This window comes from Vidua chalybeata, chromosome 20 (assembly GCF_026979565.1).
Source record: "Vidua chalybeata isolate OUT-0048 chromosome 20, bVidCha1 merged haplotype, whole genome shotgun sequence".
NCBI classification, from domain to species: Eukaryota; Metazoa; Chordata; class Aves; order Passeriformes; family Viduidae; genus Vidua; species Vidua chalybeata.
The window spans coordinates 3,364,391-3,388,413 of NC_071549.1; the positions used below are offsets into that span (position 1 = coordinate 3,364,391).

The 24,023-nt window shown below is 54.3% G+C and overlaps 4 protein-coding genes across 5 annotated transcripts; 1 reads left to right on the top strand and 3 right to left on the bottom strand.

Moving 5' to 3' along the window:
- Positions 1 to 1,674: 1,674 nt before the first annotated feature.
- On the bottom strand, positions 1,675 to 4,460 carry VPS37D (VPS37D subunit of ESCRT-I). 2 transcript variants are annotated; one of them, XM_053961326.1, is made up of 5 exons: positions 4,287 to 4,460; positions 3,260 to 3,431; positions 2,670 to 2,752; positions 2,383 to 2,532; positions 1,675 to 2,301 (listed from the first exon to the last, which is right to left on the bottom strand). In XM_053961326.1, exons 1-5 carry the CDS (start codon positions 4,407 to 4,409, stop codon positions 2,029 to 2,031), a joined length of 801 nt encoding a protein of 266 aa, XP_053817301.1. In that variant the 5' UTR covers positions 4,410 to 4,460; the 3' UTR covers positions 1,675 to 2,028. The 2 variants fall into 2 exon arrangements, with proteins under 2 accessions (XP_053817301.1, XP_053817300.1); XM_053961325.1 differs by having other exon boundaries at positions 1,675 to 2,532.
- A 1,554-nt stretch (positions 4,461 to 6,014) lies between these two features.
- On the bottom strand, positions 6,015 to 12,024 carry LOC128798296 (fibrinogen-like protein 1-like protein). Its single transcript, XM_053961640.1, has 4 exons — positions 12,021 to 12,024; positions 9,717 to 9,860; positions 7,681 to 7,743; positions 6,015 to 6,643 (listed from the first exon to the last, which is right to left on the bottom strand). Exons 1-4 carry the CDS (start codon positions 12,022 to 12,024, stop codon positions 6,015 to 6,017), a joined length of 840 nt encoding a protein of 279 aa, XP_053817615.1.
- A 4,140-nt stretch (positions 12,025 to 16,164) lies between these two features.
- LOC128798297 (fibrinogen-like protein 1-like protein) lies at positions 16,165 to 18,485 on the top strand. Its single transcript, XM_053961641.1, has 3 exons — positions 16,165 to 16,168; positions 16,657 to 16,776; positions 17,845 to 18,485. Exons 1-3 carry the CDS (start codon positions 16,165 to 16,167, stop codon positions 18,483 to 18,485), a joined length of 765 nt encoding a protein of 254 aa, XP_053817616.1.
- A 2,035-nt stretch (positions 18,486 to 20,520) lies between these two features.
- On the bottom strand, positions 20,521 to 22,855 carry LOC128798161 (fibrinogen-like protein 1-like protein). Its single transcript, XM_053961435.1, has 3 exons — positions 22,745 to 22,855; positions 22,144 to 22,272; positions 20,521 to 21,550 (listed from the first exon to the last, which is right to left on the bottom strand). Exons 1-3 carry the CDS (start codon positions 22,746 to 22,748, stop codon positions 20,922 to 20,924), a joined length of 762 nt encoding a protein of 253 aa, XP_053817410.1. The 5' UTR covers positions 22,749 to 22,855; the 3' UTR covers positions 20,521 to 20,921.
- Positions 22,856 to 24,023: the final 1,168 nt, after the last annotated feature.

The following is a 24,023-nucleotide window of genomic DNA, read 5'->3' on the forward strand; positions in this document are numbered from 1 at the left end:
CCCCATGAAGTGGGGTGGTGGCCAGCCCAGCAGGACTGAGGGGTTGCCAGGGCCTGCCTAGTGCTTCCTGAACTTACCTGGGGTGCTGCAGGGCTCCTATGGACTGACAGACAGACAGACCACAGCAGCACAGCTTACCTTGGTGCTCAGACTGTCACTTCTAGTGCTGCAGCTCTCACAGACACACTCACCTTCCCCAGGTTGCAGAGGCAGCTGCTCACCCTGAGAGTCCTCATTCATGGGGCCACTGGGGTGACTCAGTACCTGCACAGGGCCAGGGAAGTTTGTCCTGGAGCTGGTGGCAGATCCACCCAGCCTGGGGCTGCCCAGCCCTGGGGAGATGTGCAGGGCAGGCACTGCCTGGGGAGATGCACTGCAGGAGCCTGGCTAGTTTTTGGGTGGCTTGGCTGCTTGTGCCCCATCTCATGCCTCAGTGCTGTGCCTGGTCCCCTGTGGCAGGGCAGTGACAGCCCACCAGCACTGCCTGTGACTGGGGCTCAGCCCAGGCAGGTGAGCACAGAGCCTGACTGGCAAACAGGCCTTTCATTGCCAGGCTGAGCCCAAAGTGGGACTTAGGAAAGCAGCAGGAGCTTTGTGAAACTCCAAATAGTCCAGTGACTACCACCTCCTCACATGCCAATAAAGGCACAGTGGCTGGTCCCCTATTTATGCTAGTTTAAAACCTGCTTTAACTGGTAATACTGGAATATTAGTCATAAATAAGGGCTGAAGTTTGGCATAAGGCCAGGTAGCCTCAGTGGGGGAGGTGATCAGACACTGCAAGCTAATGACCTGTATTTTGGGGTGTTCTGTAGCCTGAGCCAGGGCTTCTCCTGCTTGGGATGATTTCCAAGCAGTCTATATACCAGTGGCAAGATGCAGGTTGGGCAGGCAGTTGGGAAAGAGGAAAAGAATTATACAGCCAGACAGGCTCTGAGAGCACAAGAGTCTGAAACCAACCCAAATCTAAAACCAGCACAATGGACATGCCACAGCAGGAAACAAGCACCCCAGGAGGCTGCAGCTGGAGGAACCAGGCTGTCCCCTGGAGGATGGGGAACACCACCCCTCAGACTCACCATCCATTGTGTGATACTAAGGGAAGGAACAGAAGAGCCTGGGATGAAACAGGCTGAGAGCTCAGGCCTCCTGTCACTTTTTCCAGTGAGGGCTGGTGGAATGGGGGAGGAGGACAAGGAATGACAAAGGGCACAATGGCCCCTGAGGGGATGAGAAAGGTGGACACAAGTACAGGCTGATGTGACCAGTACTGCCAAGATGTGAGCAAGCCCAGCTGGCCACAGGGTATAACCCTCCATGTGGTGAGGGCTTTGCTGCTGGCACGAAGCATCTCGGGGCACCAAAGGCCTTCCCCATGTGCAGGGCCAAACTGGTCCCTGGCACCTCTCTTGGCACCCCACTGGTCCATGACACACTCGGCAGGCTCTGCACCCCTTGCAGGAGCTCTCAGCTTCTCCAGGGAAGTGATGTCCTGAGCCAAGTGCAAAGGAAAGGTCTGGGGGCTCCTCAGGCTGGAGAGCCCTCCTTGGCTGCCAGTCACCTCCAAGCCTGGCAAGTGCTCCTTGGTAACCCTTTCCTCCCTGCCTCTTCATAGCCAGAGCCAAAGGGCAGAGCACGGAAAAAGCACACACAGAGCATGGAAAGAGGCTTTATTTAGGAAGCATGTGGCACACGCAGCGCTCCTGTGCCTTTTCCCTGCTATCCCTCCCAGCTAAGCCCACTGACATCCCTATGAGCCACCCACCCCCACTTCCTGTCACCATTCCTCCTGCTGTGGATGCAGAGACCTCCCCCTGGCAGCTCCCCAAATGCAGGACTCCCTACCCGGCCATGGCACCTGCCCCAACCAAGTACCTCCATCCCTCTGTGAGCACCCACCCACGTGCCTGCCCCACAGACCCTTTGGAGCTGTGACTACACCACCCCCCTCCCCTCATACTCCTGCCCAGGTGTTCCTGCCCAGCCCCCGGGAGGCACGGGAGCAGGGACATCCCCCACCCCGCCCTGCTACCGGTGCGGAGGCTCCTGCTCCTCGTGCTGTGGCTGCTGCTGCCCGCGGCCGGGCTGGGGGCTGAGCACGGGGATGTGTCCAACGAGGCGCAGGGGAGAGCCCAGGCTGGGCGTTTTGGAGCAGGGAGATGCTGGCTGCTGTCCCAGGGCCGGGAGATGGTGCTTGGGAGGTGCAGCCGGCACGGGAAAGGGCACAACAGCCTCCGAGGGGATGAGGAAGGCAGGCACAAAACCGCAGGACAGATCAAAGGTTTTGGGGGCTACTCCACTCTGCAAGGGGGCAAGGCGGGCTGGTGCCATGCTAGCTGGGGCACCTGGGCACCCCGCAGGGCCCACAGGGTCCCTGCCCACCTGGTCCTTCTGCACCCGGTCCTTCTGCAGCAGCTCCTGCAGTTTCTCCAGCTGTGTCCGGCAGACGTGGGAGCGTGTGCGGCTCTGGCAGAAGGACTCCAGAAAGGACTCGAGGGGCAGGTCCTGGGCCAGGAACTGCTTTATCTGTGCCTGTGGGATGCACAGTGGGACTAGAAAGAGCACCCCCTGGATCCTGGGCTCTTCTGCAGGCCCTGGCACATGGGAGGGCATGGAGAGCACTTCTTGGTAAGGAAGGGACAACAGCACAGGGGTCTCAGCTAACTCACCTCTGACTCTGCTTCGGAGGCATCAAGCTTGGCTTGGAGCTGGCCCAGGGCGCTCTGTGGACTCCACTTCTCCAGGTAAACCTCTGTGTGTCAGAAGGGGATGGGGCTGCCAGCCTTCCCTGGGTACCCCTGCTGCTGGGGTTGCTGTCTTTCCCATCCACAAGCATCAGCTCCCCCACTCCTGAAACTCTCCCAAACACATCCCTGGAGCCACCTGCACACCACGGCTTCCATCCCACCCTGGCACAGGTTGCCCAGAGAAGCCGTGGATGCCTCATCCTTGTAATTGTTCAGGGCCAGGTTGGACTGGGCTTGGAGCAAGCTGGTCTAGGAGAAGGTGTCCCTGCCCTCAGAAGAGGATGGAATGAGATGATCTTTAAGGCTCCTTCCAACACAAATGATTCTGTGATTCCATGACTGGTCCCAGCTAAGGATTTGCTGTGTCATAGGGAGCATCATCTCCCACCACTCCTGATGATGGTTGAACCATTTCCCTGGGGTAGGGTCAAGAATGCTGAGCCCACCTGGACCCTCATATTGACAGGGGTTGCTCTGGATGTGCCTCAGCCCATAGGCTGCACCCCACTCACCCAGGCGCTGCTGCTTGTCCCAACATGCCTCTCGGATCTCCTGCAGCTCCTGGTACTTGATGGCCAGGGAAGCCTTCCCATCCTCCAGCCGTGGGCGCAGGGACAGATTCACCCTGGCCTGAGTGCAATTTGAAGCCAAACACATTTCCCGCTCCAGCTGTAGACTCTGGAACTGTGGGAATGGCATCGGGGCCGTGTGTGTCAGCAATGAGAGAAACGGGCAGAACCAGTCAGATCCAGCACCTTGCTGGACGGGGGGCAGTGTCCATCGGGGGTGAACCCTCTTTTTCTGCACTGTCTCCATCCCTCTGCTTTGCCTGGAAAGGGGGTGCATCCCGGGGGAATGCAGCAGCTGGGGCCGGGCTACGCAGGCTGGCTAAACCTGACCGCGGCAATCTCAGCGCCGGCTGCCCAGCCCCTCTGCAGGGAAAGCGCTCGGCAGAGGACATGGATGTCACGGAAGGGACACGCACCCTCCCCTCGCTGTGCACACACCGTCTGCACTCGGGGCCACCGAGGGAAGACGCCGAAATCGGGCCGAGAGCGATTCCACAATAACCTGCGCCCGTTTCCGCAGCGGAGCCGGGAGAGCGCGGGGCTCATCCCGGCTGCGGAAAACGAGACCGGGCTGGAGGGCGGGCGAAGGGCCGGGGTCTCATCGGATCTCGGGGATGCAGAGGACGGGGTTTGGTGGCCATGGGTTCGGTGCCCATGGGTTCGGTGGCCCGAGGCTTCGGCACCGAGAGCCCCGCGCAGCCGCGGTCGGGACGCCCGGGCGGAGGTTCCCCCGCCCCGCCGGTGGACTCTGCGGCTCCTCCGGAGCCCTCGGGATTACGGGCGTCAGGATAAGGGCAGCGGGCGACGGAGCCGGGGCGGGCGGGAGACACCCGGCCCCGCAGCGCCAATTCCCGGGCCGCGGGCGGCTCCACCTTGCGCACCGGCACAGCCCCAGAGGAGCGAGCGGCGCACGGCTCGACCCTGCCGGCTGCGGGACACCGGCCCCCGGCCCCCCGGCCCCCGGCCGTACCTTCCTGCTTAGGCGGGCGGCGCGCTGCAGCCGCGGCTCGTCCTGCAGCAGAGCCCGGAGCTGCGCCGTGCTGAGCGCCCCGAGGCGGCGCGGGGAGCCGGGCGGCGCCGCGGGCCGGGACATGGGCCGGCTCCGGGATCGGGATCGGGATCGGGACCGGGACCGGGACCGGGACCCCCGCCCCCGCCGCCGGGAGCCGCGCGCGCCGCCTCGCGCCCGCCGCCCCCGCCGGTCTTAAAGGAGCCGCAGCGGAGCACGGAGCGCTCCCGTTCCGCACCGTTCCGCACCGCGCCGCCCCCGCCCGGGGACACCGGCGCTGCTCTCGCTCCGCGCACCCTGCACCCGCTGCGCGCAGCCCGAACCCTCTGTGAGAACCCTGCTCCCGGCTGCGCGCACCCTGCTCCCCGCTGCACGGATCGTGCACCCCGCTGTGGGCAACCTGCAGCCACTGCAGGCAAGCTGCACCCGCTGTGGGCAACCTGCTCCCCGCTGCACGGATCCTGCACACTGCTCTGTGCATCCTGCATCGGGCTCTGTGCATTCTGCACCCTCAGTGCACACCCTGCGCAGCCCGCAGCCCTCTGTGCGCTTCCCGCACACCGAGTCCCTCCTGTCGCCACCGCGGTTTCGCTCGTCACTGCCCCGCGGCGCCCGGTAACAGCCTGGTGGCCTGTTACCCACTGGCTCAGGAGAGGTGGGAGCCGTGGGGCACCCTGTCCCTGGGGCACCCTGTCCCTTTGGGCACTCTGTCCCTGGGGCACCCTGTCCCTGGGGCACCCTTTCACGGCTGGTCTGTGTGACCCCTTTGTCCCCTGAGGAAGGCTGCCCCACTTGGACCAGGAACTGCTGCCACAGGGTCACTTAATGTTTGCAGGGATTCAGAAACCTAGAAGAAAAATTCCAGGATCCCTCTAACAGCCATGTCTCCTTGCTCTACCAGCTTCTGACTCTGGCACAGGAGAACTGCTCTTCCAGCAAACAAAATCCATCCTGGAGCTGCTCTGTGGATCCCCTCCCTATGCTGTGCAGATCACAGGGCCATTATCACAGTGTAACTGGGTCTAATTTTCTTACATCCATGGGAAACACTCAAGGCTTTCTCCAGGCTGAATAACCTGGTTTAGTGGAAGATGTCTCTACCCATGGCAGGGGGTTTGGAATGAGATGGGTTTTAAGGTCCCTTCCAACCCAAACCAGGCTGTGATTCTATGATAAGCCTCAAGACTCCAGTCCTGGCTCCTGACATGGGATTTCTTGGGTCTCAGGGGAGAAGATCAGAGGTACAGAACAGATGACATTACTGAAAAATGAGCTCAAGCAAGCATGTTTATTGGATGCTTTATCAAACACTGCAGAGAGGCTCAGAGTATAAGGAAATTTGGGGCATGCAGCTTTTTTGCTTTCTGTGAGTTCTGGAGACAGCAAGGAAACCCTGATGTAACTCCAGGGCTGTGTGTTTTCCTCCTACAGGGAAAGTACATGTGGAATCCACAAATTTCATAAGTGTTTTTTTAATTCTTGATTATGAACATAATAACAAGGAATCATTGGCAAGCACAGGGGAACAGAGCTGAGCAGAGGGGAGTCTGCAGTTGGAGAGGGGGACTGTAAAGTGGCATTTCATTAGAGCCCTGCTACCCTTGTGCTCCTCACTCTGCTCCAGAAAGGCTCACACTCTTTGGCCATGCAGAGCCTTTGCAGAGCTGTGGACAGGAGGAGGAAGAAGCACTAACAATATGAAGCTGGTTTAATGAGGATAAGAGAGGCTTTGCAGTTCCCCTTGCACAGGTTGCCCCATGTCATGCCTCCCTTGTAATTCAGCCGCACAGAGTAACACGATGAATACCACCACCCGCCCTCATAGCTGTAGGCACAGTTCTTACTGTAAGTGTCCTGATCCTGATCCTTTGTAGAGAATTTCATGTTGTCGTGCATGTTGTTGGGATTGTCTGAGGTCATGGCATCCCCAGCTGTCCCATTGTAGGAGCCCAGCCTCAGCCGGTAGCCGTGGGACTCGTCCTCCACGCTGAACAGGTTGTAGTCTGCGAAGCTGAGGTTGTCTGCAGAGTCCTGGATGACAAACCTGACCTGGTAGACCTTCTGCTTGGCGATCTGGTGGATGTACTCGGTGCCCAGCCAGTACTCGGTGCGCACGTTCCCGAAGCCAAACTTGTAGGTGCTCCAGGACTCGGCCCAGGTGACCGGTGTGTCCCTCTGGTTCCTCTGGATGACGGTCCAGCCCCCGTGGGTCACGTTCATCTCACAGTACACCACGAGGTGGTGGAGCCCTTTGGGCTGGATGATGTAGACGCCGCTGTGGCTTCCACGGGGAATCTCACTGCAGTCCTTGGGCCAACCTGAGGCTGGAAAGAAGAGCTGGTTATTAAATCCCTCTGAAAGGGTTTTTTTTTTTGGGGGGGGGGGTTATTTATTTTGTGTCTATGTCCTTTTGCACACACATTCCTAGGCTGCATTCCTGCCATGCGCTCACAGGAGTAAATAGAAATCTTGGCATGATCAATGCAAGAGTTGAGCTTCACATCTTCCTAGGACACGATTCAAGCTGATGGGGACACTGCAAAAATGTCTGGTGAGACCAAGCCAGGCATCGCTGTCACCCAAGGACCCTCATCCAGGGTGGGATGAGTCTCAGTGATTTGCCTGTGTCATGCAGATGATGCATCACCATAGGCAAATGCAAATCTGGGGGACAAAGTCACTTGCTGGTACAGCACAGAGGTTTAGTGCTTTGTCCCAGAGAGAGGGTGACCATGACATCCATATCTCTAACAATTAAATCAGCCCTTGGGACCTCAAAAGGGCAAAGCCATTGTTGTTCTCTGGCCTTACCCAAATAGCTCTTATGAGACTTCCTGACTTGTTGAATTTGATTATGGCCTTTCTATGCTCCAGAGTGTCTGTACCTCATACAGCAAACAGCTGAATGTACCTATACACTGCTAGGAAGGAATTTGCTCCACTCCCAGCACCTCTGTCACCAGTTGTCCCCACCCAGGTAGGACCTATCTTTGGCCTTATGGGCTAATGTTGACCCAGCCAGTTCAGTAATTCTGTCACATCCAGTCTTCTCATCGACTGTGCAGTGAAAATAGGAAAATGACTAATCACCACTTCCCAGTAATGAAGCATCACTTTCCACGATAGACCTTTATCTGTAAAATTCCCCATGCAAAAGCACCTGATCAAGTACTGAGCCCAGGACACAGCTGGCAGCAGAGTCCCCTGAGGTTGTGAGCTGTTGCACCTCTGCAGCCCATCAGAAAATCAGCATATTCCTGGCAGGAGCCAGTGCACATGTAAGATGTGGGAAAGTTGTCTGAGAGCTCTTGGTGAGCCCAGTGATGGTGGAACCCCAGCAGATGCAGAGACTCACCATGGCTCACTGGTGGGTGGTGGGCGATGTCCCTGGCCTGTCGGACGTGTCCATCACCATCATCTAAATTAACACAGGAGACAGGAGTGACTGTGGGGAGTAGACATGTCAAAAGCCTGCTAGGAAAGGTCAGTCTTATCCAGATGATATTTTTCTGTTACTGGTCTTAATTCCAGAGGAATTCACCAATTTCAGATATCAGCAAGTTGGTAATTTGGGGGAATTTACATGGTGTTAGAGTGAGGCTAATGCTCTTTTGGTGGAAAGGATTTGGGCATACTGTGTAGGGGAAAACCCCTAATGGTGGTGGCAACACTGGGAAAATGGTTGTTAGAGTGCAGCAGCAGCAGTTAGGGACTTGGGAAGAAGAGGGATTAAAGAGAGGGGGAAGAAATGTGACAGCAGACACAGGAAAACTGGCTCAGGTGCCGGGAGTTGGGGGAGGTGTCTGTTCAAAAGGGAATTTGAAGGGTGTTGCTGGAAGAGAGGATGGTTTAGAATGAATTAATGCAATTCTTTTGCAAGGACATCTCTGTATCCACTGTATGGATGGCTGTAAAACAGAAGGATCAGTCACAGGCTTATGGAATCACAAAAGCCATTCCTGTCCCCTCTCGAAAACAGACAATTAACCCTGCAGCTGCTGCTGTGACATCCTCAAATAACTGCTCCCTGCTTTCAGTCTCAGCTGGCACTGTCTCACCTCCTCCCTTGTGAAGTGTTTAACTTAAGCCTCTTGCACTCTGTACAAGCCCATTCCTGACACATTCTGCCTGCCAGACTTCTGACTTTCTGAATTTTGATATTGACTCTCTTTTTTACTCCCTTTGACTTTCTTTACAAACCTGAGCCTGTGTGGAGTGGGAAACACTCATGTGATGTGATCTGGAGGACTTTCCTACCATGGCATTTACTTTTACTACAGCCACATGAAGCTGTTCACTCATGTTTGTGTTGTAAGGCAGTCTGCCTCTGCTCCTTTCTGCCTTCATACCCCATCCCTTTGGAAGCACTCCTCTCCAAGTCAAGGCTCTGGAATGCTGGCCTGTCTCTTCTGGCATGCATTCATGCTGCTGATGTTTTCAGAGCACGCTACCAGTGCTGTAGGTGAGAGATCACAAAATCATGGAATATCCCAGGTTGGAAGGAAGCCACAAGAGTCATCAACTCCAACTCCCTGCACAAGACAACCCCAAAATCACACCATGTTCCTGAGAGCATTGTGGAGCCCAGAGCACACATTCTTTCTCTATTCAGACTTGCAGTTCTTGCTGAACTCTTGTCTCAGGCTCGGTGCTGCCTATGCTGGCAGTTTCCTGACAGGTGATCTGAAACCAGCACCAGACACTTGGACCTTGAGCTCCTCTGCCAAGCACACTTCTTCTTCCCTTGGAAGGGAATCAGCTCTTTCTGTTGTGCCACATCCCACCCACAGCCCCTGTTTTTTTTTGTTTTTTTTTTTTTTTTTCCCTGAGCATTTCTTCAAGGCTTCCTCATTGCTTCTCATGCCTGTACGTTACTCTGTGCCATCACCTGGCTGATTGCCCTGTGCCAGTGCCACTGCTTAAACTCTTTGTATTAACTTCATTTATTTCCTCTTTGTATTGAGGTCTCCCTTGAATTCAGTTCTCCACTGACCTTGTGATTTCCAGAGATGAGAATTGTTCTCTATGTCCTCAAAACACACTGGGAGCATCTTTAACCCTTCTGCAAGGAAGAGCACATGGCCCACAGGACTCTGGGCTTGGTCTTGCTGCCAAATTGTCATTTCTCCTGGGATCCTGTGAGCTCTGGGCTTTGGGCTATTCTTCTGTCCCTTATGGACAGAAGAACTTCATGCCATGCAGGAGATGAGACAGGCAGCAAGCAGAGGGGGACCCTAAGGTTACTCTTGTTCCAGTAAGACACTCTTAGATCAGTATTTAGTCCTTCCTTGGTGTAACAGAGGTGTGGGCAGGCTGGTGAGGATGTAGGCTCTGTAGGATTTGACTGATCAGGACCTTGTTAGCCTCTCCCTGTTGCAGGGCCATACTTACTGAGCTGGGAGGACTCTGGGGGAGCATTCATAATGTCATCCATTGTGCCATTGAGGAGGTACAAGTTTCTTATGTCAACATCAGGAAAAGATGCTGCCAGGGCCAGCAGGCAGGTCAAAAGCAGGAGACAAAGGCACTGCGTAGCTGAAATGGGAAGACATTGGAAGAAAGAGGTCATAACTCTCCTATTGGAAAGCCACTAATCCCATTCAGAGTAAAACAGGAAAATAAAACTCTGTGTAGAGCTCCCTCAGAGCCACGAGACCCATGTAGACAAGTTCATTTAGATGAGCTGTCCTATACACATTAGCAGGAGTCATTAGTGGTGGCACCTGCTGTAGTGGTTTTTGACACCAAAGAATCGACAAAACCTTGTCCAAACCCAAAGTGTCCATATTCAGAAATCTCTATAAAACTCAAGACTTGGGACTAGACATAACAAGCAGGGTGAACACGGAGGGAGGGGTCCCCTTTCTTCCCAGCTCCCATCATGCTCCCATGACACATTCACAGAATCCCAAAATCACTGGGTTGGAAGAGACCTTCAAGATCATTGAGTCCAACCCAGCCCCAACACCTCAGCTAAACCCTGGCACCCAGTGCCACATCCAGGCTTTTTTTGAACACATCCAAGGACAGTGACTCCACCACCTCCCTGGGCAGGCAATTCCAGAACTTTATCATCCTTTCTGTAAAAAACTTTTCCCTAATATCCAACCTATATTCCCTTTGGCACAGCTTGACACTGTGTCCTCAGGTTCTGTCAGAGCTGCCTGGAGAAAGAGCCCAACCCCAGCTGAGCACAGCCACCTTTCAGGGAGCTGTAGAGTGATAAGGTCACCTCTGAGCATCCTTTTCTCCAGGCTGAGCACCCCCAGCTCCCTCAGTGGTTCCTCACAGGGTTTGTGTTCCCAGCCCCTCTCCAGCCTCGTTGCCTCCTCTGGACGCGCTCGAGCGTCTCAACGTCCTTCCCAAACTGAGGGGCCAGGCCTGGACACAGCACTCGAGGTGGGACCTCAGCAGTGGTTTGAGCTGGGACTGCCCTGGGGCTGTGGGCAGTAAGACCCTGGGGTCTGGGTGGGAACCAGCCCCAGGCAGGGCTGTGTGTGTGCAAGCAGCATGACAAAGAAAGGCAGCACAGACCTCCAGGAGTTAGGGTGGGTCTGGGGTAAATGATGCCCTTTCTGTGGTTATGTTGGTTATGTGGCTACTTCAAGATTTCCATATGTGGACAGCCGTGGTCTGGTCTGCTCTGGTTCAGAGCACTAGGAAAAACCAGCACACCTTTTGCAGTATTCATGATTCCTAAAGAGTGGGACATTGTGGAGCTGCCTGCCCGTGGGGAATTCTGTTCCTGATAAGACACATACAGCTCACCTGGCAGATTACTGATGTGAATCCCTCTCTGTTCAAAACCAAGCAAAGCCAACATGTATTGTATTTCCCAGGGCTACCTGGGTTTGGCATTTGGCACCATTCTCTGGGATGCCTGAGAAGGAAAATGATCATGGATGCCAGCCTGGAACCACTGTGTGGAACTGCAGCCATCCTAGAGACAAACACCCCATTCTGGGAATGCTCAGAGATGTCCCGATCTATCATGCTGTTTACAGTTTTGCAGCAAGTCTTTTAAACACACTTCAGTCCAACTGATTCACTTCTCAGTTCCTACGTAACATTTGGTGTGTTGATATACTTGTGTTTAGGGACATGTTTAAAGATATTTTTCCTTGAGGCCCCCAGGGAAGAAATGCTCCCCCCACTGCCAGCCCTTCCCCTGGGACTGGTCATGAAAAATCTGCATAGGAAGGAGATACAAATGAGGATCAGCCTCTTGTGGGTGTTCTGCTGGGGACAGCAATGTGCTTTTGAGCATCTGACCTCCAGATCTGGATACCTGATCAATATCACACATTCATCAGGAAAATCTAAAAAATTCCTTTTCTACTCTAGATTATTTAACACTTTCTTTGGAGAACTGAAAATTGCAAAGAATGGTAAATACAAAACTTGTAAAATGGTCTGTGTGGCACTCCAGGGCTACACTGGTACAACCTGGAAATAGCAGAGCATGCAGGCTCCTGGCCCAGTCCCAGCCCAGGGCAGAGCAGGCACAGACAAGGTGATGGATTCAGCACCAGGATATCCAGGGTGTGGGGAGGACAGACCCCGCAGCAAAGTGCTGGGATACCCTGTGAGCTGCAGCCACACACAGAGGTCCCATCCCATCCCATCCCATCCCATCCCATCCCATCCCATCCCATCCCATCCCATCCCACCCCCTCCATCCAACAGCACACTCACCCATGCTGTCTCTGTGGGGACCCTGTGGAGCAGGAAGCTGGGTGGTTTTGGCCTGGCTGGAGGGCTGTCCAGCCTGAAAGTTATAGGGTTGAGCAGGTGAGGGGGTGGAGGCATGAGACCCAAACCTCAGCACTTGTCCTCTGGTTGGCAGCAGGAGCAGTGGCTTAGGGCTTATTTGCTCTCCACCATCAAGTGATCAGTCCTCAGACAATTAAATCTGTGTGTCACACAGGTAAAGAGCTTTCTCCAGAGGCAAAGCAAATAATTTGGTGCCAATAAGCAAATGCCTTAAAATAACCACAATTCAGTGTGCAGTGTTTCCCCAGGGAATGACGTTCTTGGGGCATCTCCACAGAGCTCAACTGGTAAGTAAACACCCAGGTGACTTTCACCTCTGGATGGAAATCAAACATCAGGCGTAAATCACTCTCTTCAGAGTTGACATTGATCTCAACAGCCCCTGGGAGCCCCACAGACCCTTCAGGGAAGAGGTACTCCAGTGTTCCTGGGAAACTCAGCCCTGAACTTCAGAAAGTTCCACTCCAGTGCCTCCTGACACCCCTGTCCTGCCACTGCCACGCTGCCCCTTGTGCAACATGCACTGTGGACCCCCTGGCACCATGGTGGCCCTTGCAGCAATCACAAGGGAGTTTTGGGCATCATGAAGTGCCACTGATGTAAAATGGTCTCACTTTAAGCCCCTCTCTGCTCTAGGAGCACTTACACCATGGATATCTACAGAAAATGCCAGACCTCCCTTTTCCTTGGGATGGATGCCTGCAGTGTTCTGAGTTAGGAGGGCTCCTGTAGCCCAGCTGCCACCCTGGGCTGGACAGGCAGGGCTTTCTGTCACAGACTGTGTCCTTGCAGTGTGGTCACCTAGTCATGGACACTCCTGTGCCTGTGCAAAGACAGGCAGTGACCCTCAGCAGGGCTTCTCCAGCAGCTTCCAGCCAGCTTTTACAGGAGGCTGCAGCCCATGTAAAGATCAGGATGAGCAAAGCAAGGGAAAAGTCACAGAGAAGATTTCTCCAAAACACCCAGCTCTATCCTGGGCCCCAGCTCCTGTTCAGTTTATTTCATAGAAACACAGAATCCTGGAAAGGTTTATGTTGGATCTTTCTTCAAAGACCACCTTGTTCCATCCCCCTGCCATGGGCAGGGACACCTTCCACTAGACCATGTTGCTCCAAGCCCTGCCCAACCTGGCCTTGATCAATGTTTGGTTCTGTAACAGCCACAGTTCTGTTTGTTGCTGCATTCCAGGCTGCATCTGGGAAAATGCAGCCAGGAGGGAGAGGGAAGGGATTATTCACCTCCACAGGTGAGACAGCAGCTGCAGGGCTGGAGGGCTGTGTGGGGGTTCTCTGTGTAGAGCAGCAGCTTCAGCTCCAGAAGGATCCAGCTAAGAGCACCAGGACAGCTGGGGCAGGAGTGCAGAGCATATGTGGAGATGCTGAGAAAGATGGGTTTGTCCAGCCTGGAGAAGGCTGAGATGGGATCTTGTGGCTGCCTAGAGCTACCTTGTGGAACGAGGCTCCTCAGAGCACTGTGTCCTGCTTTGGACCCCTCATTGAAAGAAACAGACTGGAGCAAGTCTGGAGGCCACTGGAGGCCACCAGGTTGGTTGGAGCCCTGGAGCTCAGGACATGTCAGGAGAATTGGAGACAACTGGGCTTGCTCCACCTGGAGAAGAGCAGGCACAGAAGGGATCCCATTGCTGGCAGCAACCATCTTATGGGAGGACACAAAGAACATGGAGCCAGATTTTTCAAGGAGGTCCATGATGATGGGATGAGAAGCAATGGATCTAAGTTGGAACATGGAAATTCAAGTTAGAAATAGGGCTTTGCTTTAACATGAGTTTGTTCAAATACTGGGAGAGGTACCCAGAGAGAGGCTGTGGGAGGTGTTCAGAGGCTCTTCTTAGAGGTGTTCAAGACTTGACTGGACAAGGACTTGCTTGAGCATGGCTTGAACCAGATGGCCTCCAGAAGTCCCTCCCAACCTAAACTGTTCCATCACCCTGCGATTCTGTGGAGGTGCACAGGGAATCATGAGAGCCAACGGACACAAGGGGAAGGAAGGGAAATTAGATTTTAAAAAATCAGCCTGAGTGTGTTCAAAGACAAAAGGAAAAAAAAAAAAAAAAAAGAGAAGTTATGAGACCACCATTCCCTGACATTCACAACTAACCCAGATGTGACCCTAAACAGCCCATTCAAGTTTCACTGTTTTGGCGCTGAGGCCAAACCAGAGGCACCCAGAGATCCTCCACATCTTGGACACCCTGTGTCTCCAGTTCTCTGCAGACCCTCCTCCCCAGCCCTCACATCTTAGTTCTGGGCCCCACATAGCCAGCCCAGCTGGGGGGATTTGCCCTTTCAGGGTTAACAGCTATTGTGGCCCTTTATTGTGGCCTGTCCTACCCAGGACCTTCCCTTGGGCCCGTGAGGTCAGTTTAAACTCATCTCTAGAGCTCCAGTCCTCATCTGAGTCACACTGGGGGCACAATGGGGGGCTCCAGTCCCCTCTCTGTCCACTTTTTTCTGGATGGATCTCAGACCTACTCTGTGGATGGTTTATTTCCTGGATGCACTGCTCACATCTCTGCCATAGCATATTTCCAGCCCTGCCCTCTGCCCTGTGTCCCTTCATCAAGGATCCTGGATCCAGCTGTGTTTGCCTCACGCTGAGACCACACTCAGCCCTTCCCACTGTGCTTGGACCTTGGCAGGACAGACATCTCCTCCTCAGCTCAGCTCAGCTCAGCTCAGCTCAGCTCAGCTCAGCTCAGCTCAGCTCATCTCCTCCTCCTCTCCTCCTTGGCTCCCAGCCTCTCACCAAGCTAGCAGAGGTGACATTGAAGGGTTCAGATGGAACTTGACCATAGAATCATGGATTCATTAAGGTTGGAAAAGACCTCTGTGATCAGTAAGTCCAACTGCCAACCCAGCATCACTGTGTTCACCAACAAACCACGTCCTCAAGTGTCACATCCACATGTTTTTTGAATGTTTCCAGGGATGGTGACTCAACCACTGCCCTGGACAGCTTGCTCCCTTGACAACCTTTTCCATTAAGATTTTTTTCCTAATATCTAATCTAAATCTCCCCTCGTGCAACTTGAGGCTATTTTCTCACGTCCTGTCAATCCAGGAATCCCTTACCAGGGATCCATTATCTTGGAGAGGTCTGGATGCCACTGTCCATTGAGGCCTTCAAGTGGCACTGATTGATTCCCACAACATGGAAAGTTTGGTGGGAACCTCAGCTTGACCCTGGATTGCTGTGAAGAGCAGGTGTCAAGCTGTGCCATGAAAAACAAGTCTGATCAGAAACCAACACAGAAGAAGAGGGTAGAAGGGCGACATCTTTATCTTCTTAAATTTGACTTGAAAAGGTTATGGAGCTTCCTGGACCCTCTGGCAGGAAAAACAGCCCTCCCACATCATTTGTCCAGAGAGCATTTTGATCCAGAAGACAGAGAAACTCTTTGTCACATTTCTGGGGCTGAAGGTGGATCTGTAGGGACTCACCAGGCTAAAGACAGGGATTGGGAAGGAGAGTGCAAAGGGACCCACAGAGCCCTGTTTGTTAACTGGAGCCCTGGCTCAGAGATGCAGACTGGGCTGCAGGACACTGGCTCCAGCCCATGACTGATCCTAAAACCTGCCAGTGGAGAGTTAGTGAGCAGGCACCTCTCTTGAGGACCTGTCCTCAACTTTCCAAGGTCATGCTTGGGACTGGTCACACAGACCTCTCCTCCTCTGCTAGTTTCCCTATATCCTTAAAAAGCTGGGTCTCTCCACTTCACTTTGATCATGGCTCTCTGGATTTTGCTCCAAGTGTGCAATTCACATGTAGTGTTTATGTAGGGACAGTCAAGAACTGAAATTCCTCAGCATGGAGGGGGTTATTCTCTACCTCTCTGGCTGGAAGCACGTGTGTCCCTCCCCTCAGCTGTGCCGTCATGGGATGTAGAAACTTCCTGAGCCACAATCTGCAAGTGCCTCCTTGTGCCTCTACAATTGATGAGTGTGAACACACGTGGGTGTGTGCAGTGCCTATAAAGCCAGCGTGGACAGCTGGGCATGGGAGGGTGCACCACTGGGTTCCTGCTCTGTGCAGCTGTGCTGTCGTGATGGGTGAGTTTCCTGCTCAGGTACACCTCACTCCACTGTGGTGCTGGGCTCAAATGAGACCTCATGGGGTGAGTATGCAAAGGCACAGAGAATGATGAGCAGGACAGCAGCTGTGAGTTTCCCTGGGAGCAGGAGGGCTGCCAGAGCAAAGCACCAAACAACACACAGGCTTGGTGCCAGCTGTGTCTGCCCCAGGCTAACTGTACCATGTGTTCCAACATCCTGTCGAGGGAGGTTAATGTGGAGACCTAAGCTTCACCTTGGTCCTTTCCCTGCTCAACCAATGCATGTGGCATGTGTGGTTGCTCAGGGATCCTGCCCCAGGCATGGTGGCATCTCCCCAGGAGCTGAGTGAGTGCAGGGTGTAGGGGGGTGCTGTTGGTCAGCACACCGGGTTTGGGTTTCTAGCCCTGCGTGGGCCAGGACATTTCCTCCTGTCTGCTCGGGAGCACTGCAGTAGGAGCCGTGGTGATGGGCATTTTCCTCCCCAGGGCTCCAGGCTGGGACACCCTGTCTCCACCAGGACCTTGTCCTCCTGCCCACCGTGGTGGCAATGCTTCTCCTCTGTGCCAGCGCTGGCCCAGCCGTGCCCACTGCCAGCCCCCGGAGTGGTGAGTAGCAGGCAGGGGGCACTGAGGGGCACCGAGGGCAGGGTGGGACACTCAGGGCTGCTCTGTGCCAGGAAAGGTGAGCCAACACCCAAAGGGATGCACAGCACAGGAACTCCACACACACACCACCCCTGGGCCATGGCTTTTACAGCCTGGTTCCTGCCAAGTCACCTTCACCCCCTTGGCGGGTCCATGCTGAAACCAACAGGCTTCTGCCAAAACACCACAGCTTGGAAGGATTGCTGTGCCAAAACACCACAGCTTTGAAGGATTGCTGTGCCAAAACAGCACAGCTTGGAAGGATTGCTGTGCCAAAACAATATGGCTTGGAAGGATTGCTGTGCCATGTTTGTGAGGCTCAGTTCCAGGAGAGATCATCCTAGCTATTTGGCTTTTTGTTTAGCTCTCGTTGGATTAAAAATATTCCCTTCCTCCCTTTAAGGGAATATTACAATACCTGCAAGACCCCAGAGTTTCATGGGTTGAATTGGAATTACCCACAGCAAATTGTCTCCCATCAGACACAAACCAAGAAAAACAAATTAGATGGCAAATTAGTTTGGCTAGTAATTGGATAAATAAGTTTGGCTAGATAAATTATAACAAGCTGGGGGAAGAGACCCCTGTAAGACCAAGGCAGAACTAAGCCTTCTTATCCAATGCCACGAACCCCAGGGAAAACATAAATTTTAATTTCATATCCTCATCCAGTGGAGCATTTTGGATACGTCTGGTCCCTGCAAGAGCTGCAGCTCAGTGTATCAAGGGCATATGAGCCAGACATACTTTGAGGACATAACTGGCAATCCTTGAGATTTTTTCACCCTTCTTTCCTTGGCAAGATGCATTAGAAGGCTCCAAATGAAACAGCAAATCATGAGAAATAGGTTCCAGAGCTCTTCCAGAGGCCAGTGGCTCAGACACCTTCAGGTTTCCTGAGGATGAGCCAGCGGAAAAGCCGCAGACTAGAACCACTCCTTTTTGTCCTGAGTCTTCACTGAAGCTCCTTGTTGTCCTGATAGACTCACGGACCTTCTCTCTCCCCCCACCCCGTGTTTGCTGCTGCAGCCTCAGGGTTCCCCCCGGACTGCAGCCACCTCCGCAAGAACAGCCCCAGCGGCGTGTACGTCATCCAGCCGGCCCGGTCCCCCCCGCGCGTGGTCTGGTGCGACATGGACACCGAGGGCAGGGGCTGGACGGTGGTCCAGAGGAACTCGCATGACACCGAGCTCACGTGGAAGCAGTCCTGGACCACCTACAAGTATGGCTTCGGGAATGTGCACAGCGATTACTGGCTGGGCACCGAGTACCTGCACCTGCTGACACAGCAGGGCACCTACAAGGTGCGCTTCGTGGTGCGGGACAAGGCCAACGTCACCCACTACGCCGAGTACGACATCTTCAGGGTGGAGAGTGAGGCCAGCGGCTACCCGCTGAGGCTGGGCCGGCATTCTGGTGATGGGGATGACTACCTGACCCTCTACCACCCCAAGAAGGGGGGCATTCACGACAACATGAAGTTCAGCACAGTCGACAAGGACCAGGACCAGTACAGCGGGAACTGCGCCAAGAGCTACGGGGGATGGTGGTACAACAGGTGCCAGAACGTCCTGCTCAATGCCAAAAACTACATTGTCTGGCCAGGATTCTGTGATAATGGTGACTGCGCATCCTCCCTCATCCTGGTCAAACCCACAGATGTGTGTTGACCACGCCCAGCCCCCCGGGAGTGTGGGGGTGCCACCATCCCCAGCTCAGTGCCCCATTCCCATGCCAGTCCCAGTGCACATCCTGCTCTGCCCACAGCTCCTGTTCTCTCACCAGCCGAAACACAGCAGCTCTGGGGTTCAGGAGACATCACCCGGAGTGCTGGGCACACGGGCAGCTTTGTCCAGTGCCATGATGCTGGCTGGCACTGGGGCTCAGGCACTGGTTTGGGGTGGGTGCACCCGCTCCCATCCTGGGGAGGGGGGCATGGTGCCAGTTCCCTTCCCCTGCAGTTGGTGAACCCTGCTTTGCCCAGGCCCTGCTCCTTCCCTGAGCCCTGCACACCCCACAGCTCTGCTATCCATGGTGGGAGGAATCAGCTGCAATAAACCCTGGAGCCAGACCGTGCTGCCTCATGTCTACCTGCACACAGGTGTGGGGGGATCACTCTGTCCACTCTTCAGGGTGGCAGACTTGGGGAAAGTCAGTGTGTTAGGCAGTATTCCTTTCAATGGCTTGTTCCAGCCACTGCACACTGGACTGTGGCTGTAAGGCTACGATTAGCCAACAGGGCCAGCAAAGCCGTGAGCATGCACAACCCTCACTCACAGTTTGCCCCTGTTCATGGCTGGGTGGCTGCTCTGTGGTGGGAAAGAGAAGAAACCACCACAACCTGGAGTGGGGAGAGGGCAGTGGACTCCCTGAGGGTGTGAGTGATGTGGGTCAGTCAGTCCCATCACTCCCTGCTGCAGACAGGGAATGTGTCTATGAAGTTCCCTTGTGATGCAGGGAAGTTTTAACCTGGGGCCTGAAAGAACCCACAGCTCCTCTCCTCTCTCTGTGGAAGGACAGCTGAGCTCAAGGAAGGTTTGTGGCTCGCAATGCTGAACAACACAGGAGTCTGGAGCCGAGGTCTGTGACCAAGGTCCTAGGGCAGCCTGCAGAGCTATGGCAGTGCATTGTTCCTGAGGAGCTATCGAGTTCTCAAGGAGCATTCTTTGGCAGCCTTGGAGGCACCTGCAGGTGGGCAGCACTGCTTCATGGGGAGATGGAGATATGAGGGTGCTGCTGGCTGAGAAAGGCTTCCCAGCTGGAGCTGACCTGAGAGTAGCACTTCTGGACTAAGAGTTATGTCTGCTGGCTTAAAAAGGCATTGGTACTCCAGCCTGGATGCCCAACCTAACAGCAGGGGACAGGCTGGACAAAGGCTTGGGGCTCCTGGTAAACAGCATTCCACCCAGCAGCCAGCCCTGAGTGATGCTGAGCTGCATTCCTGGGTCTCTGTTGGAGAGAGAATAGTTGCACTCCATGATCCTTGTGGGTCCCTTCCAACACAGAATATTCTGTGAATCTATGAGTGCAGCCAGTGAGACATGTGGTCTGTTCAGCACTGCTGGACAACAGTGCAACAGTCAAACATCCTCTCTCTGCTCAGCATCAGAGACCACACCACAGGTACCGTGTCCACTGCTGAGCTGTCCAGTGCACAAGGTTATCACCACACCAGAGCACTTTCATACAGACCCAAGCTGATCCAGAATCTTGAAATTCTGGGATCCTTGCTATGTCAGGCTGTCTCAGCTCTCACACCGACCCAGACAGACCAGGCTTATGGTGCTGTGTGGCCCTGCAATACTGTGTTCCTTTCCAGTCTCCCAGGTCTCTCCCAGCATCCACAAGGGTAATGAGGCAGGATGACACTGGCCTGGCTTTCCAGGTTCAACTGACCTGATGCTTCCCTTGCACCCTCTGCTTGCTGTTGGCTGTGTCATGCTACATTCCCTTTTTGGAAGATCCCCACCTTGGAATGCAACCCTCTTCTTTAAGTGAAAGTTTTGTCTCTAATTCCTCACCTGAGTTGTATGAAAAAATTTTCTTTTGAAAATTTTTTCTTACAGAAGCCTCAGGTGTGCTTCTGGCAGGAAATGGGCAGCAGTTGCAAGGAGTTCCCAAATAAATGAAGGACACTGCAGGTCTGAAAGTGATTTTATTCTGCAGGATAAACACAGACTATAGCAGGGAGTTGTTGTGGACAAGGCCTGCCCTGGGGTCAATATAGTTTAGGTCAGGTTAGCTGGTGATGGTGGATGTTTTTCTGCTGAAAACATCTGTACCCACAAAGCAAAAAGAGAGTAAGACCATGCTCATCAGGAGGGTTTTAGGCTTCTGAGCACAGAGTTTTCTCCAGAAGGAGCATGCTTGGATATTGCAGTGTTTATAAAGACGCATTCTAATAATATCCCCCCCAAAACCAACCACAGGTGAATGGCCAGAGACAGAGCCAGGAGTTCTGCTACTTTTCAGGACAGGAGGAAAACAAAGCAGTTCTTGATATAGAGGAACAGCCCTATTCACCCCCAGGGCCTCATCATCAAACGGGCCCCAGCAGGGCACTGGCCTGGCCATGTGCCACAAAGGGGCAGAAGGGGGAAGGAGTTCTAGGGGTATGGAGCTGGTTTGATGAGGATGGCCGAGGCTCTGCAGTTCCCCTTGCACAGGCTGCCCCATGTCAGACCCCCCTTGACGTTCAGCTGCACAGAGTAACATGCTGAGTACCACCACCCACCCCCATAGCGGGAGGCACAGTTCCCTCTGTAAGTATCCTGATCCCGATCCTTTGTGGAGAACTTCATATTGTTGTGCACTTTCCTGGGATTGTCTGAATCCATGGCATCCTCTGCTGTCCCTGAGTGTGCTCCCAGCCTCAGCCGGTAGCCCTGGGACTCATCATCCAGGCTGAACAGGTTGTAGTCTGCAAACCTCATGTTATTTGAAGCATCCCAGATGACAAACCTGACCTGGTAGATCTTCTGCCTGGCGATCTGGTGGATGTACTCGGTGCCCAGCCAGAACTCGGTGTGCACGTTCCCAAAGCCGTGCTTGTAGGTGCTCCAGGACTCGGCCCAGGTGATATCCGTGTCCTGCCGGTTCCTCTGGATGACGGTCCAGCCCCTGTCTGCCCCGCTCATCTCGCAGTACACCATGATGGGGTGCAGTCCCACGGGCTGGATGATGTAGACACCACTGGGGCTGCCAACTGGAACCTCGCTGCAGTCCCTGGGCCAAGCTGGGGCAGGACACAGGGGGGTAGAACAAAAGCCTAGGCATCAGGACGAGGCATCCCTCCCTTTGGCAGGAGGGAAATTCATCTGGCCAGGGCACATGGGGGATAACCAGCTCTCCCAGACCAGAGAGGTCTAGAGGGGAGAGGGGATTGGCTTCAACCCTCTGTTCCTTTTCTGTAGGGAAGACCAACAGGAGTCAGCCCCACTGAAAGGCTCCACACTGACTGAGCTATGCTGATATCAGCCCAAGAGACTGAATACGGGCACCAGTGGGCTCCCTTGGGTCTCCTGAAAAAGGGGCTGCCACTACGGCAGGGTCATACTGGGAGGAAGGTGAAGAGGACCTAGACCCTGCCTGTGACTAAAGGAACGGGGAAAAAGGATCCCTTCGTGCACAAAGCCACCCTTCCCAGCCTGCACAGTGCACACACATACACACACACACACACAGAGCCCTGCAGCCCGTGCTGGGCACACCGTCACCATCCTCCATTCTGGAGCAGGGCCAGGGCAAGGGACAGCACATGGTCCTGCCCTACCCAGAGCTGGCTGAACACGTACACACAAGACCAGATGCCCACAGGATGCTACCTACTGGTTCTCTTCAGAACACTCGATGAAGTGTTGGAGGGAGATTTCTTGAAGGTGTTTAGGCTTTGTGTGTGCACAGAATGGCCTGGCACAGCCAAGATGAGCAGGGAAGCAAGGAGCAGAAGACACTGAGCTGGTAGAAAGGGACAAGAAGAAAAGAAGAAATGTGACTGTCCCTCCCATGGCACCAGCAGCGCAGTTACCAGGAGCCTGTGAGGTGCAGGAGGGCACCGAGCATGCTGGGCAGCATCAGGCTGCTCCCTGCAAAGCTGCCAAAGGGGTCGACAACCTGCCCTTTTCCACTTGATCTGCGGTGGACAAGTCAAACATGGGGCACTTTTGGGCAGAGCAAAGCAGCCAACAACTGCCTGAGCCAAGTTTCACTCCTGGTCCCTGGAGCAGGAGCCTGGCTGGGGTGAGCCAGAAGACAGGGCATGAGCAGCTGCTGCTCAGAGGTGGCAAGTGCCCCTAAAGGGCAGCGGTGCCACTGCTCCCCATCAGTGTGCAAGAACCAGAGCATGGAGCCTCTCCCTCTTGCTGAGCTGCCCCACCTTTGCTCTCCCTGTTGCTGGCAAGGAGCACCCACTTCCCATCCCTGTACTCACCCATTGCTCCCTGTGGAAATGCCCTCTGGAGCGCAGAGCTCTGCAGTGCCGGTCACACAGAGGGATTTGTAGTGCCCTCTGCACTGGGCGGGCTGAGTGGGTCCTACCTCCCTTTCTGCTGGAAGAGATCAGGTTGGTTTCCTTTGCGCCTGCAGAAAACACCAGCTGAGGTGGAGGTGCCTGTGGCTCTGGATTGCAAAAAAAAAGAATTCCCGTGCCAGCAAGAATCCTTGGAATGGTCTCTTCTGTGAGTGCTTAGTGACTTGGATGGAATTTCCCCGGGGAACAGCATATTTGCAAACTTTGAAGAGTATTGCTCAGCAAACACTTGAATGCCACAGCCACCTGCCAGGTGGAAAGCAAACACAGGTCTGTGCCTGCCTCCCACCACTGCAGCTGGCGCTGCCAGGTTAAGGGGCTCTTGTTTAATCTGCTCCAGTCCAGCCCAGCCTGGCTTTGGGTGGGGCAGCAGAGCAGCCCCAAGATCTTCAGAGAAGGGAACTGCTTTAGGTGGGGCAGTGTTTGAAGCATTCTGGGGTGCATGACACAAGCAGAGGGTCGTGGTGGAGGGGTCTGTATCTGGGGGAAGCAGAAGTCTTGACTCTCCAGTGGGACACAGTCCTGAGCTGCAAGGAAGCTGAAGGGCCTGATGAAAGGTTTCTGTAAGGCAGGTGAGACAGTCGTGGCCTCTGAGCACTGGGTGTGGGAGAGTGGCCATGCAGGAGGAGAGGAAAGCATCTGCCCAGGAGTGCAGTGAAAACAGGTGGATGGAGGGCAGCAACAGGGATCTGAGCATGTACAGAGGGGATCTAAGCATGCTTGGAGGAAAAACAGAGGGGATGAGCGTGCACAGGGTTGGTGAAGGGATATCATGGTGGAACCCTTTGGAACTGAGCACCCACAGAAGGGACAGTGGGATCTGAGCATCAATGGAGGTCAGCAGAGGGAATCTGAGGGTACCTGTTGTGAAAAAGAGGGATGTGAGCTTGCCCAGGGATGAAAAGTCAGCACTAAAGAGATGCTGAAAGGACCAAAGGAGATCTGAGTGCTCGAGGAGGGGAACAGATGAGATCTGGGGGCACACAGAGGGAAATGGAGGGCACAAGAGTGTACAAGGGGAAAAAATAGCAAGGATCTGTTTGTGCAAGGAGAACAACACAGGGGTTCTAAGAGAGCACAACAAGGGGAATGAAGAGGATATGAAAACAGCTGGATAGGAATGGAGTGGATCTGAGAGTGGTTGGAAGTGAAGCGAATGAGTAAGAGGGGATCCAGAGAA